Source organism: Capra hircus, chromosome 29 (genome assembly GCF_001704415.2).
Source record: "Capra hircus breed San Clemente chromosome 29, ASM170441v1, whole genome shotgun sequence".
NCBI classification, from domain to species: Eukaryota; Metazoa; Chordata; class Mammalia; order Artiodactyla; family Bovidae; genus Capra; species Capra hircus.
In genome coordinates, this window is record NC_030836.1 from 5,638,440 (window position 1) to 5,657,595 (window position 19,156).

The window sequence follows — 19,156 nt, forward strand, 5'->3', positions numbered from 1 at the left end:
TACAATATGGTACTATTAATTGTAGTCACTGTGCTAAACTCAAATCTGTCGAATTTACTCATCTTCTAACTAAAAGTTTGTAATTCTGTGAAGTTTAATTTTTAATAAAGCTACATAGATTACGCTTCTAGTATGGGGAAAAAACTATTACTGATAAATCTTACAGCTTTTTCAAAATGGAACACTTCTCAAAATGTTCTTTTTTATTGCAAAAGATCTATCTATAAATAAAACTATTGAAGCTATTATTTGTTCCATTGTTGAAGACTTAGATATATTTTTTATTTATAAAATGCTCTGTTAATTTTACTCTCTAGCTTTTGGTTATACAAGTAAAGTACAGCTATTCAAAACAAGCTTCTTGAATTTATACTGAAGTTTCTGGTTCAGTTCAGTTCAGTTCAGTCACTCAGTCATGTCTGACTCTTTGCAACCCCATGAATCACAGTACCCCAGGCTTCCCTGTCCTTCACCAACTCCCGGAGTTCACTCAAACTCAACGTCCATTGAGTCGGTGATGCCATCCAGCCATCTCATCCTCTGTCGTCCCCTTCTCTTCCTGCCCCCAATCTCTCCCAGCATCAGAGTCTTTTCCAATGAGTCACTCTTCACATGAGGTGGCCAAAGTACTAGATTTTCAGCTTTAGCATCATTCCTTCCAAAGAACACCCAGGGCTAATCTCCTTTAGAATGGACTTGTTGGACATCCTTGCAGTCCAAGGGACTCTCAAGAGTCTTCTCCAACACCACAGTTCAAAAGCATCAGTTCTTCGGCGCTCAGCTTTCTTCACAGTCCAACTCTGACATCCATACATGACTACTGGAAAAACCATAGCCTTGAGTAGATGGGCCTTTGTTGGCAAAGTAATGTCTCTGCTTTTGAATATGCTATCTAGGTTGGTCATAACTTTCCTTCCAAGGAGTAAGTGTCTTTTAATTTCATGGCTGCAATCACCATCTGCAATGATTTTGGAGCCCCCCCAAAATAAAGTTTGACACCGTTTCCACTGTTTCCTCATCTATTTCCCATGAAGTGATGGGACCGGATGCCATGATCTTCATTTTCTGAATGTTGAGCTTTAAGCCAACTTTTTCACTCTCCTCTTTCACTTTCATCAAGAGGCTTTTTAGTTCCTCTTCACTTTCTGCCATAATGGTGGTGTCATCTGCATATCTGAGGTTATTATTTCTCCTGGCAATCTTGATTCCAGCTTGCGCTTCCTCCAGCCCAGTGTTTCTCATGATGTACTCTGCATATAAGTTAAATAAGCAGGGTGACAATATACAGCCTTGATGTACCATTTAGCATTCCCAAAATCAATGTTAGTCCACATTCTCCTTAGCATTTGGTATTGCTTGATTTAGATCTTAGCCAGTCTAATAGGTGTGTAGCGCTGTCACGTTTTGCCGTTTCCTAAAGACACATGTATTTGAGCACCTCGTGTCCTATTTCCCATTATCTTTTTTGATGAGACTTCTCTTCAATCTTTTGCTTTGGTTTGTTTTACTTATTTTTGAGTTTTAAGGATTTATTTTAAAAAGCAATGCCCTTGTAAAGAATGCAAGTCCTTTGTCAGGTATGTGGTTTGCAAATATTTCTCTCAGTCTATTGTTTGTTTTTTTCCCCTCTTAAGAGTATTTAGATTTGAACAGAAACTCACTATTTGTTGGTCATTTGCTTTTTCTCCATCAATATGTTAAGTAAAATAATAGGTATAGAAGAACAATGTAATATATAAGCTTTAGTTTCCAAGCATTGTTTATTATTTTGAAATTTAAAAAAAATCAATTGAAAGTGCTAAAGGCAATTTTAAATTACATATTTTCCAAGTGTAAACATACTTTATTTTCCAGGATTCTAGTAGTGCAGAAAATTGAAGTATCAACATAGGCTAGAAATCATAGACAGGTTTTTAATACAACAGCGAAGCTATTTGAAATTGTTGACTTTTATAATAAGGAGGAACAATTGGTTTATATAATTTTCTAAAGTCAATTTTATTTTTATAAAATCTCATTTTGAAGAAAGTTCAAAAAATGATTTTGACCAAGATTCTTTCAATCTCCCTACAACATAGCTAAGTAAATTTCTGATTTTGAAAATCCTGTTCTGTTTTTGGAAAGCTCTCATTTTTAGGAAGTGATTTCTTGTTTGAAATAGATTCCAGAGCCCACATTCTTAACTACTAAATCAAACTGGCTATTGGCATGGCTTCTCTGTATCCCATTTAAAACTGGAAATTGAAATTAAATGTGGTGCTCCTGGGGTATGCAATCTGTATTGGCTAAGTGGAAGTCTTATCTTTGCTCAAAATATTACACGCAATATTATTTAGGATCCAATTACCTTGATTGTTTGCTGTGTGCTTAGTTGCTCAGTCATGTCTGACTCTTTTGACCCCATGAACTGGAATCTGCCAGGCTCCTCTGTACATGGAATTCTCCAGGCAAGAATACTGGAGTGGGTAGCCATTTCCTTCTCCAGGGGATCGTCCTGACCCAGGAATCAAACCATGGTCCCCTGCATTGAAGGCAGATTCTTTACCAACTGAGCTTCAAGGGAAGCCCAGTTAGCTTCATTATGCATGCCTTTAGCTTAACCTAGTTTTTATTCTTTTTGCCTATGTATTAGATTTTTTTCCATTCATATTTATAAGCATTTCTATTGCCTGGCACCCTAGAAAAGAATATTTCATATACACCAAACTCAATTATTTTTCAGTGATTAAATGGATTTTTAAAATACATTATTTTTTTCCCTAGGAGATCAGTGTGGCATGGCAATTAAGAGCTTACATCACTTACTAGCTGTAGGACCTTGCCAGGTAGTTTGTCCTTTCTTGTTTATCCGTTACATGGGATTAATAATGGAATATCCATATGATAGAGTCGTCTCATAGGTTTAAATAAGTGAATGCAGGAATGTAGGCAGAATATAGATACACTGAATAAATGTCAGCAGGAAAAAATTATACTTGCACTAATACAAATACCTGCGTAAGGAAGAAACTGCACATTGAATTGGTTGGACAATAATTTTGTTTTTTATAAACACACATTTTTTTTTTCAAGAGCCCAGATTTTCCTATCAGCAAAGTAATCTGGTGAATGTGTAATGAAAATTGCTTAGCAGATCAGAGAATATTCCTTGAAAGGGCAACAATCTTTATAATGTTGTTAGACCTCAAAAGGGCAATCGATTTTAATGATAAAGGTTTATCTGAGGACTTTAAAACCAACCTTCTCCTAAGGAATTTTTTTTTCCTCATTTTTAATACACTTTTATAGGAGATTGCTATTTTTACAATGCATTTAAAGATATTTCAATTCAGAAGACGTTCACAAAAAAATATTGTCAAGCCAAAAATGTTTCCTCTTTCCAGACATAAATGTAACTGGACGTTTCTTTCTTCATTTTCCTTTGAAGAGCTCATCAGGAGGAGAGTTATACTGCCATTCTCACTTACTGATAAAAGGGATATTAGAGGGAAAAGCAATTATGAATGTCACAGAGTCTCAGCCCAGAGCCTCACCCAACTCCTTTGAAAGGCACATGGAGAGATCAGGGAACTCATTGTAAATGAGATTTGGCACCTTAGCTTCTCAATTTTAAGACAGTCAGCACTCCCACTGGCTTTAGCTCTAGGAAGTGTTGCCTGGGTGGTAATTGTATTTTACATTTTATTTACATAAGAGGCAAAATATAATGTAAGAATTCTGGAAAAGAAAGGGGGAGGCCCTCCTCAGATGTGTGGATGATAGTGAGAGCCAAATAATAGTAAATACTAATAACTGAGCCAGCTGGACTTTTCAGACCGTATTTTATTATTATACATAAATGATACCTGAGTTATTCTTTTAAACAGAGCTTTCTGCCATTTGGGACTACTTACTGGCATGAGTTCGTTGTAGAGCATGATTTATATTCAGCTTAAATCATTTTTTTCAGAAACTTTAAAAGGAATGGCTTTCTATGAGTCTGTTTCTAAAAACATTTGTTCTTTAAACCCAAGGAACACAGTGAGCAGCCTTTGTCAACAAATACAGTGAACCAGAGGCATTGTCAGCTTCATAGGAATTGAAAGTCAAGAAATTAACCTGGAGCAGACAAATACTTATGAGATGAGGCTTATTGTGTTGGTTTATCTTTCTTCTACTATGCCCTGAGGAGAAGGAAATTAAAAATATACTGTTGAAGGTATATATGCAACATAGTGAACTGTTAGAAGTTGCTGGTTCCCAAGAACCTTCTCTTTCAGAAGCACTTGTACTGAGGTTTCCTTTTACCCACTCTCATGTGGAAGGAGGAGAGGCTTGTGGGATTTTCTTCCTGGGGAGAGGCATGTGCCCTTCTTAGAATGTCAGATGGAAACTTGGCAAAGCCACGTGAAAGGAAGGCCCAGAAGCTGTACGTTAAGCCAAAAGTAGTACAGCATCGCTGATTCAACAGACGTGAATGTGAGCAAACTCTGGGAGACAGAGGACAGAGGAGCCTGGTGTGCTGCTGTCCATTGGGTTGCAGAGTTGGACATGACTTAGCAATTGAAAAACGGTAACAACAGGAGAATATGGGCTTCCAGGTGGTTCTAGTGCTAAAGAATCCACCTGCCAGTGCGGGAGATGCAAGAGACACCAGTTGATCCCTGGATTGGGAAGATCCTTTGGAGTAGGAAATGGCAACCCACTACAGTAATCCCATGGGCAGAGGAGCCTGGAGGACTACAGTCCATAGGGTCACAAAGAATCAGACACAACTGAGCACACACAGACTCACGCATATAAAACCTTCGGTAAAAGGAAGAAAGTCAGGTGATAGCTGAAGTTGTAGTTGAACAGTAGAAAATCCCAGTGTTTGTTGCAGCCTACCTCCATTATGCATCTGTGAGTTAGAATACAAAAGAAAAAAGAAAATACAGCAGGGTGATATATCCTAGGTAAATTGTAGTATTTTTGAAGATAGGATTATTTCCTTTTTAAAAAGCTTTCTAATTTGTGTGGGGGTATAGCAAACACCCTCTTCCAACAACACAGGAGAAGACCCTACACATGGACATCACCAGATGGTCAACACTGAAATCAGACTGATTATATTCTGTGCAGCCAAAGATGGAGAAGCTCTATACAGTCAACAAAAACAAGACCAGGAGCTGACTGTGGCTCAGACCATGAACTCCTTATTGACAAATTCAGACTTAAATTGAAGAAAGTAGGGAAAACCGCTAGACCATTCAGGTATGACCTAAATCAAATCCCTTATGATTATACAGTGGAAGTGAGAAATAGATTTAAGGGCCTAGATCTGATAGATAGAGTGCCTGATGAACTATGGACAGAGGTTCATGACATTGTACAGGAGACAGGGATCAAGACCATCCCCGAGAAAAAGAAATGCAAAAAAGCAAAATGGCTGTCTGGGGAGGGCTTACATAGCTGTGAAGAGAAGAGAGGCAAAAAGCAAAGGAGAAAAGGAAAGATATAGGCATCTAAATGCAGAGTTCCAAAGAATAGCAAGAAGAGATAAGAAAGCCTTCTTCAGCGATCAATGCAAAGAAATAGAGGAAAACAACAGATTGAGAAAGACTAGAGATCTCTTCAAGAAAATTAGAGATACCAAGGGAACATTTCATGCAAAGATGGGCTCGATAAAGGACAGAAATGGTATGGACCTAACAGAAGCAGAAGATATTAAGAAGAGGTGGCAAGAATACACGGAAGAACTGTACAAAAAAGATCTTCACGACCCAGATAATCATGATGATGTGATTACTAATCTAGAACCAGACATCTTGGAATGTGAAGTCAAGTGGGCCTTAGAAAGCATCACTACGAACAAAGCTAGTGGAGGTGATGGAATTCCAATTGAGCTGTTTCAAATCCTGAAAGATGATGCTGTGAAAGTGCTGCACTCAATATGCCAGCAAATTTGGAAAACTCAGCAGTGGTCACAGGACTGGAAAAGGTCAGTTTTCATTCCAATTCCAAAGAAAAGCAATGCCAAAGAATGCTCAAACTACCTCACAATTGCACTCATCTCACATATGCTGATAAAGTAATGCTCAAAATTCTCCAAGCCAGGCTTCAGCAATACGTGAACCGTGAACTCCCTGACGTTTAAGCTGGTTTTAGAAAAGGCAGAGGAACCAGAGATCAAATTGCCAACATCCACTGGATCATGGAAAAAGCAAGAGAGTTCCAGAAAAACATCTATTTCTGCTTTATTGACTATGCCAAAGCCTTTGACTCTGTGGATCACAATAAACTGTGGAAAATTCTGAAAGAGATGGGAATACCAGGCCACCTGACCTGCCTCTTGAGAAATCTGTATGTAGGTCAGGAAGCAACCATTAGAACTGGACATGGAATAGCAGACTGGTTCCAAATAGGACAAGGAGTACGTCAAGGCTGTATATTGTCACCCTGCTTATTTAACTTATATGCAGAGTATATCATGAGAAACACTGGACTGGAAGAAACACAAGCTGGAATCAAGATTGCCGGGAGAAATATCAATAACCTCAGATATGCAGATGACACCACCCTTAAGGCAGAAAGTGAAGAGGAACTAAAAAGCCTCTTGATGAAAGTGAAAGAGGAGAGCAAAAAAGTTAGCCTAAAGCTCAACATTCAGAAAACGAAGATCATGGCATCCGGTCCCATCACTTCATGGGAAATAGATGGGGAAACGGTGGAAACGGTGTCAGACTTTATTTTTTGGGGCTCCAGAATCACTGCAGATGGTGACTGCAGCCATGAAATTAAAAGACACTTACTCCTTGGAAGAAAAGTGATGACCAGCCTAGAGAGCATATTCAAAAGCAGAGACATTAATTTGCCGACTAAGGTCCGTCTAGTCAAGGCTATGGTTTTTCCTGTGGTCATGTATGGATGTGAGAGTTGGACTGTGAAGAAGGCTGAGTGCCGAAGAATTGGTGCTTTTGAACTATGGTGTTGGAGAAGACTCTTGAGATTCTCTTGGACTGCAAGGAGATACAACCAGTCCATTCTAAAGGAGATCAACCCTGGGATTTCTTTGGAAGGAATGATGCTAAAGGTGAAGCTCCAGTACTTTGGCCACCTCAAGCGAAGAGTTGACTCACTGGAAGAGACTCTGATGCTGGGAGGGATTGGGGGCAGGAGGAGAAGGGGACGGCAGAGGATGAGATGGGTGGATGGCATCACGGACTCGATGGACGTTGAGTCTGAGTGAACTCCGGGAGATGGTGATGAATAGGGAGGCCTGGCATGCTGATATTCATGGGGTCACAAAGAGTCGGACACGACTGAGTGACTGAACTGAACTGAACTGATAGCCAATTCACAATGTTGTGGTAGGTTCAGGTACACAGCAAAGAGACTCAGCCATACATATACATATATCCATTCTCCTCCAAACACCTCTTCCATCCAGGCTGCCACATAGCATTGAGCAGAGTTCCATGTGCTATACAGTAGGTCCTTGTTGGTTAGGATAGGACTATTTCTTACTGATCTTTATCTGTGAAACTCCTTTCACAAGTCATCATTTGCTCAGTATTTGCCAGATTACATGGAATTGCGTTAATTTGCCTTTATGTAGGAATTTGTTGTACTTCTAGGCCCTTACAATTTTCTTCAAATATTAAAGTATTGCAGACAACAATAAAAATAATCTGTGTATTTGTTTAAATGTCACTTGGCTTGCCATTCTGGGCCTGCCACTTACATTTAGTGTTGTTTAGATAATGAGTTATTATGGCAACTAGAATATCAATTCATGTGCCAGAGGAATTAACTTTGAAGTCTTGACTATTCTGGTTGTATTGTAGACTGGCATATTTTTATTGGAGATTTTTGTGTGCCCCTGTGGCTAGAAATTCTTTGGCTCATGGGAGAAGACTTTTCATCTCTTTGTCTTCTTTCACTTTTTGGTTTTTAATTTTTCACTTAAATATATAGAGTGAGTAAAATTCCTGAGAAAGTAAGTCTTTGTTATATACAATCCAAAGTCCCCTTCCATAATATTTTTAGGTTTTCCATATGTTAATAAATATAGTGTTCTATACAACTATGACCTTTAGATATCTGTGTATTTTTCTCATTTCTAATTTCCTATTCATAGGATTTATTTTCATTCTTAGGTAAAAATGATTTTTTATGTAATAATTCCTAAATTCTTATGATTTATTTACATTTGTTGATATTTTATCCTGAAAGACAGGTAGGTGTGGGAACTGAGATTATGGGGTGTTTTCTGTCATAAGGTTGCCACATATATAGATAGATGTAAGTAATATATACAAGACATTTTCATGTACATATATTGATTTTTACTGTGTGTGTGTGTGTGTGTGTATGTGTGTGTGTGTTTGTGCGTGCGTGCATGCATGCTCAGTTGTGTCTGACTCTTTGCGAACCCTGAATTGTATCCTGCCAGGCTCCTCTGTCCATGGGATTCTCCAGATAAGAATACTGGAGTGGGTTGCTGTGCCCTTCCCCAGGGGATTTTCCTGACCGAGGGGTCAAACCCACATCTCCAACACTGGCAGGTGGATTCTTTACCACTGAGCTACCAGGGAAGCTCAATTTATGCTACAAGCTACACTTATTAATGAATTTTTAATCTTCTAAACTGTGAGTTTACTTTCTCCCCATTTTGAGGATAGAAATCGTGAACTTCAGACCTAATACTTTCTCATGTAATTTTAACCTAGGTTTTTTTCCTGGGGCCTTATTTATAATAACAAATGGTTCTGGCTGGAGGTACAGGGTAAGAAGGTTGGGGAGGAAGAAGGAATAAGGGCTAAATTTGTTATAAGAAATATTTCCAGTATATCAGTGTTTTTCTGAAATGTGGAATAATCCTTTTATCCCACACTGCCATTTTAGTAAATCCTGAAAGCAGAGGAAATAGTAACAAATATTGGATGCTTGCATATTTTTTCCTTCCCAAGAGATCAAAGTCCTTTCCTTTATAAACCTGTTAAGTAGAGGGTAGCAGGTACTATCTTTCTTTCAGCTGAAGAAGGTTATTAGAATGACCTATTTTACTTTGCACACTTAAGGAAAGTTTGACTCTTGATCCTAGGTCCTTAGATTCCAAGGCTTTGTTTTGCCAGCCACACAGAGTCCGTGGCAGGATACTTAATTCCAGGGCTTACTGCAAAATGAAAATGCAGGGCCCCTTGATAATAAATTGTTAAGCATTTGAAGATGATGGCAACAGAGCACTTAATCAATTACAATGTGTCTCTAAGAGTTGGAGAAGGCAATGGCACCCCACTTCAGTACTCTTGCCTGGCAAATCCCATGGATGGAGAACCCTGGTAGGCTGCAGTCTGTGGGGTCCCTAAGAGTCAGACATGACTGAGTGACTTCACTTTCACTTTTCACTTTCATGCATTGGAGAAGGAAATGGCAACCCACTCCAGTGTTCTTGCCTGGAGAATCCCAGGGACAGGAGAGCCTGGTGGTCTGCCATCTATGGAGTCGCACAGAGTTGGACACGACTGAATTGACTTAGCAACAGCAGCCGCTCTAAGAATAGGAGCCTGTGAGACCACACGGGTCATACATCCATTATGTTGCTCCGGTCAAGCTGAAGGATGCAAATACATTCAGGCTTCCAAAGCAGGAGCCCAGGAAAGAATGCAAAGGCAAGTTTGTAGCAAGAAGCTGGCTAGAGCAGACAAAGGCCGGAATAGAAGCTTTGGTTGGGTGAATATCCAGATGTTTACAGTCTCCCTGAGGTATACTGAGTCCTTAGCTTAGAAAAGCGCTCTGCTTTCAGAGGATGATGAGATAGGCTTGACTTTCTTTATGACTTAGGTTAGGATGGACTCAGTTCAGGGCGGGACTGAGATCTCAGGTTGGACTTCACAGTACTCAAGGGTGAAGAGGGATAGTCCTAGCTGCACACTAGTGCTGTTCCCTGCACAGGTGAATGTGCACACATGGTTTATTTTATTAAATGCCATTTATGAAAGTCTAGACATCTTTACTGAAGTCAGAATGAGTTCAAACTAACTTCTCTGTTAAAACCAGATGACTCCTTAATCAAACGTTTCAACAGACACAGCAAAAATTGTTTATATACTTCTAGAATTTATTAATCCATTCAATGAATATTTATTAACACATTACGAATTACAGGCCCCGTTTTAAACACAAGACAAATCTTTGATCTTAAGTAGTGTACATTCTAGTAGATTCCACAGAATCCGGTGAATTCCAAGTGGGTTTTGAAATATTGAATTTGGGTGTATTTTGTTATTTTCTTAAGCTTTTTGTTTTTTGTACTTGAAGCAAAGTGAGAAGAATGGCCAGTAATTAGGTATTATATTGTTTTCTATAAAGAAAAGGAGCATTTTGTATGTTATAGAATACTAGGGAAAAGATTCCTTTTGGGACTTTTTCCTCTACTTTAAAAAAGGATTAAAATCACTAAAAACATAAAGGTCTCATAAGCTACACTGCCTTTGTTAGAAATTTGTAACTTGCAATTAAAGTAGAGATGATTTTGGGAGGCATGGTGTTTTGTTGTATTTAACTTTTACCAGAAGATGTTCTTGTGAGTTCTGTGTTTTAATCTGGTAAGATTTATTCTGTGTACTCTATTACTTTCAGTGACTCTGTCACAACCAGGCATTAAAAAGTTAATAGTATAACTGAAGTATTTCTTGAGGCAAAATGGAGAGATAGAAGGAAACCTGTTGCGTGGAAACGCTGTTGAGTGCATCTTGAAACCCTATGAGTGCAAAAATAATACTGTCCACAACCACATATTTTGATACATCATAAAATCCTTGATTTCTCCTGATTGAGGAACACTAGACATTCCCACAGATACTTCAAATCTCTTTTGGAATATAATACTTGAAAAAATTAGTAATAAGCATTCTTATTCCCACAGTCTGTGTACCTCCATCCCCTACTGTATCACTGTCTTAACTTGGCAAGACCTTCTGCTTCCAATTGACTAACATCTTTTTCTTTCCTTTTTCATTTTCAAATGATTTTTCATTTAATTTTGAGAGATACAACGATATAAGAATGTTCCTTTTAACTTTTAAATGCACTTGCCATATTTAAAAAATTATGTAGTTATTATTTGCTTCGAAAAATTAATTCACTAGAAATACATTGAAGACTTAAAACATGGAAGAAACTTGCTGGAGAGTTGAAGAGATTTGGCAGTGAGTATGGTTATAAGGGGAATATATAATGCACAAGATATTAGCCCTTCTACTAGTTTGGGAATAAACAGTGCATTTTGTTCATTGTAATCTCTCATATTTGAATTCCATTTCCCTCTCCTGTAACATTGGGATCTCCATATCCTTCAGTTGCTTATCCCACAAAGCCCTTTCCAGAATGTCATAATCAGAGTTCATCATCTCTCTATACTCTTTAGAGGTCATTACACATCTATATTAGCATCTTCCCTGGTGGCTCAGAGGTTAAAGCGTCTGCCTCCAATGCAGGAGACATGGGTTCAATCTCTGGGTCCGGAAGATCCCCTGGAGAAGGAAATGGTAACTCACTCCAGTATTCTTGCCTGGAGAATCCCATGGACAGAGAAGCCTGGTAGGCTACAGTCCACGAGGTCACAAAGAGTTGGACACAACTGAGCGACTTCACATACTTACACATCTATATAGCATTACTGATTTGGGGTTTTTGTTGCTGTTCTTGCTTTCATATGTAATTATACCCATTAAATTTGTGGCATGGCTATTCAGTTTAGATTAATTAAAGTGAAATAATATGATAAATTCAATTTTTGCCTGTACTACCACATTTCAACAGCTACATGTAGCCCATGGCTGGACAACACAGATTTAGATAATTTCCACCATCACATAAAATTATTTTGGATGGCAGTACACTAAACTGCAAGCTTCTTGAAGGCAGAGGCTATATCATTTAAATTAATCAGTTCCAAAACTTAAATAATAATCAGTGTGAAAGAGGTATATCTCAGTGGGGATGTAGGGCAATGAGGAAGATCAGGATTATTTGGCAGGTAGAGAGGAGAGCTGTGCATTTTTTAAAGCATTACTTCGAATGAGCTTTGTTATTGCATTGAACTCTAAAGAAAGGCAGGTATTTTAGGTCTGCTGAAATACATGTAGATACTAGGGATTCAAATAAATCATCGAGACCACATATTGAACTCAGTTTTAACAAATGTTGTCACAGTGAAGTAACTGGATTAAAAGATGATATTTGAATTTATCTATCAATCCAGTGTCTATATTTAATGTGCATTACTATTTTAGGGGCTTGAAATATATTTTTAAAGAGATATTTTATTTAAGATTGCATGTTCTAAGAAGTTCTGCACTTTGGTTCAGTTCAGTCGCTCGGTTGTGTCCAACTTTCTGTGACCCCATGGACTGCAGCACGCCAGGCTTCCCTGTCCATCACCAACTCCCTTAGCTCTCTGCACTATCCCATAGTTCTGCACTAGTACCAAAGAAATGAACACTCCTATTTTTCACTAATACAATGAAAAGGTAAGTTTATTGCATTTCATTGCACTTTAAAAATAACATACAATTATTGGCTAGCTAGGAATATACTACTTCCTTTTCTAGATATATACAGTCATGCTGAGCCATATAATTGTATTCGTTGTATACTTAGGCCTTTGATTTCAGAATATTGTTCATAAGTAGAATGGAAATTCTGCAGGGAGAGCAAGCCTGGTCCATGGGAAGAGCATGGCCTTTTTCTGACTTGACCACTGACTGACAGTGTGGTCTTAGGCAGATTACCTAATGGCTCTGAATGTTTTCACTCATTCTAATATGAGGAAACTAATCTTTTTTTATTCTAATTTTTATTGGAGTATAGCTACTTTACAATGTTATGTTAGTTTCTGCTGTACAGCAAAGTGAGTTAGCTATATGTATATCTATATTCCCTCTTTCTTGAATTTCCTTCGAGGCCACCAATCTTTACCACACACATGTATTATGAAGTTTGCGGAAATAGATTAAATAGATTAAAGCAGCAAGCACCTGTCTGGCATGTACTACTTCCAGTGTCCTACCTTTTGATCTCCTCAGTATCTTTACCACCTAATTTATACAAAGGGCTTCCTTGGTGGCTCAGAGGGTAAAGAATCTGCCTGTAATGCAGGAGATCCAGGTTCAATCCCTGGATCAGGAAGGTGCCCTGGAAAAGGGAATGGGTACCTCAGAATTCTTGCCTGGAGAATTCCATGGACAGAGGAGCCTGGTGGGCTACAGTCCATGGGATCACAAAGAGTTAGATATCTCTGAGTGACTAACACATAGTTTTTATACAAAAACCCCAAGATTCTGTGCTTAATTTTTTTTTTCTGATGAATGGTAATTTTTGTTTGTTTATCATTGTCTGTCTGTAGATCTTTTCTCTTTAGTACGTTTTCCTTCAATGGCAATAATTATATTCTGAGACAAAGAAAATACCACTTTAATGGGCATAGACATAGGCAACCTATGCCATTAAACTTGAGAACAGCTTAAAATAACATAAAAGCTCTCCAAATTAAAAGGGGTTTTAGAAAATTTTGTGCTACTTTATATACCAGGAACAACATTGTTTATTTGATTGGACTGGCCTGAAGATTTGTAATGCTGGGAAAGATTGAGGGCAGGAGGAGAAAGGGAAGACAGAAGATGAAATGGTTGGATGGCATCACCGACTCAATGGACATGGGTTTGGGTGGACTCCAGGAGTTGGTGATGGACAGGGAGGCCTGGCGTGCTGCAGTTCATGGGGTAGCAAAGAGTTGGACACAACTGAGCGACTGAACTGAACTGAACTGAAGATTTGTACTGCATGGCAACAACATTTATCCTAATAAGGACCATTTGTACGTGGGGTAATGTCCAACCTGAATGCTGTTATGATTTAGGAGAAGGAATAAATTACATTCCCTTGCCTGATGTTCAGCAGCCCCTTCTCTCTCTCTTTCTCACTCTCTCTCTGTCTCTTAGACACACACAGACACACCACACTCTATCTGACCTAATTTCCAGGCTTTTGCTCATATTGAACTCCTTTCTTTGATGTCTCCTCCTTTAACCAACTTATTTGCTTTGCATGACATAGGTTTTTGGAATGAGGGAGGTCAAGTTTTTGAATACAATGCCATTCCTTTCTCCAAGGGATCCTCCCAACCCAGGAATTGAACCCAGGTCTCTTGCATTGCAGGATTCTTTACCATCTGAGCCACCAGGGAAGCCCCATGCTTTGACTACTACTGACTGAATCTCTGACCTAAACAATATGGGTTTCTCATCTGTAAAATGGGAATAAAAACACCTTGTATGTTATTTTGAAGTTTAAGTGGGAAATTCATTGTTATTGTTTAGTTATTTAGTTATGTTAGTTATTTAGTCACTAAGTCGTGTCTGACTCTTTTGCGACCCTGTGAACTTTAGCCCACCAGGCTCCTCTGTTCATGGGATTCTCCAAGCAAGAATACTGGAGTGAGTTTCCATTTCCTTCAAGGGATCCTCCCAACCCAGAGATCTGACCCGTGTCTCCTGCATTGGCAGGCGGGTTCTTTGCCACTGAGCCACCAGAGAAACTCAAGTAGGAAATAGATGTTTACAAATTTTCTGACATACTTTCTTAGTAAATATTGATCTGTCCATCCTTTATCTTTTTCAAATGAAAGTTTTGAAGATCTAGTGATCCAGTGAGTTAGCATGCTATATATATAGTAAGAGGTGAAGAGCATAGAATTTGAGTCAAACCTGGGTTCAAATCTTGGCTCTGCCACTTACTTGCTGTGATATTACTTAATCTGTTAAAATAGTTTCTTAATTGATAAATAGTTATTCCTATTTACAGTAGTTGTTGTGAGGATAATATGAAATGAATATAAATTGCTTTGGACTGGACCTCATACTTACAATACATTACTAAGCTGTCATTAAATCACTCCACTCAAATCATCACCTGTGGTCTGAGTTACGTTTAGCTTCTCTAAAGATATCTTCTAAACTGGATCTTAAGATTCTGAAGGGTTAGGAGCCATGTTTGAGTATTTGAACTTGGTGGCACCACGTAGGCTCATGCCAATTTCATTATGCCAGTTTGTTCAATTTATGGCCAATAGAAAACCTGCTCCAGACTTTTGGCCTGTCCACCTGTCAGTCACTACCCTCAGGGTAGTCAACAGGAGCAGCAAGTTTGGGTAACGCATTACTTATAATCAAAGCTGTACCAAAGTATCAGATTTTCTAAGTAGAACGGCACAGCAATTGTATTATGTGACTAGAACTTTATAAAGAATTACGTACTCCTCTCATACTTGTACAGTATCTGTGCATCTCTTCCACACTTAGGCCATATTTACATTACTTCAAAAAAATGTGTGTGTGGCCTACCCTGGATATTATGTAATGTAATTCACTACTTAGAAGCTCATTACATGTACTCTGTATTCTCTGATGATTAGTTATGGGAAGAAAGTAAAATAAAGTGAAGAGTGAAAGGGAACTGAATATAAGCATAAGGAGAAAATGAGGGAATGATCAAGTTGAGTAGATGGTACATTCCACCAAAGACTGACTTAGTCATTGCTTTCCTAACTTTCATATGTTAGATCTATTTCATACCATTATTCTTGTTATAGTCTTTGCTGTTTTAAGAGATTATCTTTGTGAAAATCATTTATATAATTATTGTAGCTGTGGTAAACTTAAAGATGTACTTTTTAAATATACTAAAATTATTTGGGTAATTTAAAACATGAAGGTTTAGGGTTAGGGTTAGCATGAAGGTTAATTTTAAAATGCTCTTAGCCAACCAAGAAAAATAATAAATTTTAATATTTTCAAAATCAAAATAAATATTTCAATGCTTTTCAAAGTCTTAGTTTTTTCTTCAAGATTTACTTATGCAAAAGAAAAAAAAACTCATATAAATCTATCTGATGCACTATCCCTATGAAGTAGATCTTACTTAACTCCTTTTGATAAAAATACGGAACAGAGAAAGTTGAAGACTTATCTTAAATCTCACAAAATATGAAATAATCAGAATTGGATTTTAAGGTTTTAGGTTTTCCTTCCTGATTCATTATTGTGAGGCTTTTCTGTGGTTGTTGTTTATGGAGAAGTTGAAAAGTAAACAGGTTTAGGGTCTGATGAAGTGTATTAATTTTTTTCAGACCATAGGAGATGCACATTTCCAGTTTCTGTTATTGTGTTTGTTTAACATTTCTCTGTGAATCAGCCAGGTTATTTTGTCTTGTCTTAGCCAAATCAAATATGAACCCTGTACTTTTCCATTTGTGTTTGAAACTATAGTGAAAGTACTCATATTATAGTGTTTATTGAAGTGAAAACTTCTATGTGATTGTATAAATGCTTAATAGACTTGAAATAAAAGCTGTCAAATTCAATAATATTTGGAAAGATTGCATGCCTCTTCCCTACCATGTATTTATGGCATATTTTGGGGGAGGGCCAAATTTTTAAATTTAGTTCTATAGTAATGAATTTGCTAAGAATTTTAAGATTTCTCAATTACTGTTATATAAGATATATGAGAAGCACTTCTTGAATAAATGGTAGTGGAAGTCAACAAGAAAAAAGGTTATTTTATTATACTGTGCCTCTGATTTCAATTTCCTTTTTATCTCTTTGTTTTTTTTTTTTTATGAATTTTAGAGGGCTGCTGAAGTATCAAACTAATTTAGATACCCACCCTCCTGGCTGCATTAATCTTAATGGAACCCACTTCCAGAATACTCATTTACCAGAGCATCTCTCAGATCATTTTCATGAATCTTTTCCTGGAGGATTTTCAAAGCCTGATGAACTTACCCAGAACACATTTGTGAAGATTTGTATGGAAGAGCCCAGGTTCCAAGCTAATTTTCCACAGGTCAGATTAGTCCTATGTCTTTATTGATCTCTGCAAAGTCTATGTTCCCATAAAAAATTGATCAACATTACATTTAAACGTGTTTTTAAAGGTAATAAAGCAATTATTCCTGCAGAATAGAATGTTTCAGGCTGTTTCAGTAGCAAATTAGTACGTATTGTTATATAATAGGCAGCCTACTGTTCAATGAGATAGACCTATGATATTACAGAATATAGAAAATTCCTATTTAACTCATCATATGATCTTTGCAAATTGTGGCACTGGTGCTTGCCATAAGAATGGTGGCAAAGATACATTCCTTATGCATTGAGAAAAGTAGGTTGAATAAGAAAAATAATAGTGAAAAATCTAGTATTACTAATAATAATTATTATAGTATAATATAATATTATGTATAATATTATAAACACTAAGCTGTAAAATAAATTTATTGAATGCTTAGTATCATCTGCTAGGGGCTGTGCTAAAATATATTGTATGTTTTTTTAATATTCATGAGAACTCTTTGAAGCAATTACCATCATCCTTAATTTTCTGATGAGGAAATTGTGGTATAATATTATTATGGTATAATATTATGTATAATATTATAAATACTGAGTTGTTATATCAGTTTATTGAATGCTTGATATTATCTTCTTGGGGCTATGCTAAAATACATTATATGCATTTTTTAAATATTCACAATAACTCTTTGAAGCAATTATTGTCAGCCTTAATTTTCTGATGAGGAAATTGTGGCTTCAATATGTAAATATACTCTGACCAACCTCTATAAACTAACATGTTGGAGAAGATTACAAAACCAAATTATCTTGCTCTTAGAAAACTTCTTCCCCACATAGCCAACTAGTATAAGAGTCATAATCTTTGCTTGAGGCGTGGGAGCTGCCCATGTGGATATTACACCCTGTATTTTGTGTCTGTACCAAATAAAAATTGGGAAATAGTGAAATTGAATGTTTTAAGAAGAAAGGGGAGTCAAAAGATAGTGATTTGTAGATGCCTTTGGAATGAGTGTGTTAGTCTTGTTTTCTTATTAATAACAATCCCCTAGATTTATTTTAAGCCTTACAATCTTCAGAGCTTTTCTGGCTTCACACAATCCTTTATGTTAGGGAAGGCAGGTATTGTGAGTCCCACTTTACTTGTGTGATGCCCAGAGGCTAAGCAACTGTCCCAAAGTTGCAGAGTTTGTCCTGTGATGCTTACTCTGCACGCAGTTCCTAACTGTTGGGTTGCCCAAAAAATTCATTTGGGTTTTTCTATAAGATGGGAATGCAAAAATCTGAATAAACTTTTTGGCCAACCCAATAAATGTGAGGAGCAGGCATGATTTGCATGGAAGGAAGGACCTTCTGGAATAACTCTATAGATTAGGTTTTAAAAGGTGACCATGAAAATCCATTTGGGTTGGGGACCTCAAAGTTTTGAGGGAGATAAAGTGTGTAGTTGTAGGAGAAAGGTTGACCACACAGGCTATGCAGCTATCCTGGGATCAGGGTTATGCCTCCAGCATACATGCAAAATTGTCATGGTTTCCAAATTCTAAATAGTATCTTCTGTTCATATTATATTATGTAAAAGTAAATTGTGAACGACACGTGGTATGCCCATATTTAAAAATATGTACATATTCATATTTCACATTGGTTATACATTTTGTATATGTGTATTATGCATGCATGTTGTGTGCATTAAAAATACCTAGGGTTCTCATTTTTTTAAACAAATATTTGACTGGTATATTTTTTACTAAAATACTCCAGATTTACTTCTCTTTCTTCTTTTAGAGAAAGATATTGTATATATGCAACTTATATTTCTTGTGGGCCCAGAAGGATATATGAAACAATAAACTACCTGTTAATGGTAGTTATACCCTTCATAGTGGCAAGATAATTTGGTTTTGTATTCTTCTTCTCCTACATGTTAGTGTATAGAGGTTGGTCAGAGTATATTTAGGTATTTCAGCCGCAATTTCCTCATCAGAAAATTAAGGCTGACCATAATTGCTTCAAAGAGTTATTGTGAATATTTAAAAAAATGCATATAATGTATTTTAGCACAACCCCAAGCAGATAATATCAAGCATTCAATAAACTGATTTTACAACTCAGTATTTATAATATTATAGGATAGGGTAGGGTCCTGACATTACTTTCCCTTCTATTTTATACTTTGCTCTTATTTCAATAAGTTGCAGTGAGCATCTGTTGCTTTTTACTCATTTTTCTTTACACTTTGTTATTTCAAATACAGATTAAATTATCATTGCTGTATT

At 37.1% G+C, this 19,156-nt stretch overlaps 1 protein-coding gene across 2 annotated transcripts in view; it reads left to right on the plus strand.

Annotated features, from left to right (window-relative positions):
• NOX4 (NADPH oxidase 4) overlaps nt 1–19,156 on the plus strand; it is a 182,335-nt gene that overhangs the window by 60,243 nt on the left and 102,936 nt on the right. For both annotated transcript variants that reach the window (XM_005699426.3, XM_018043547.1), the window contains one exon: nt 16,653–16,869. In XM_005699426.3, the coding sequence (XP_005699483.2) occupies nt 16,653–16,869 (217 nt within the window). The remainder of the gene's footprint in view (nt 1–16,652; nt 16,870–19,156) is intronic.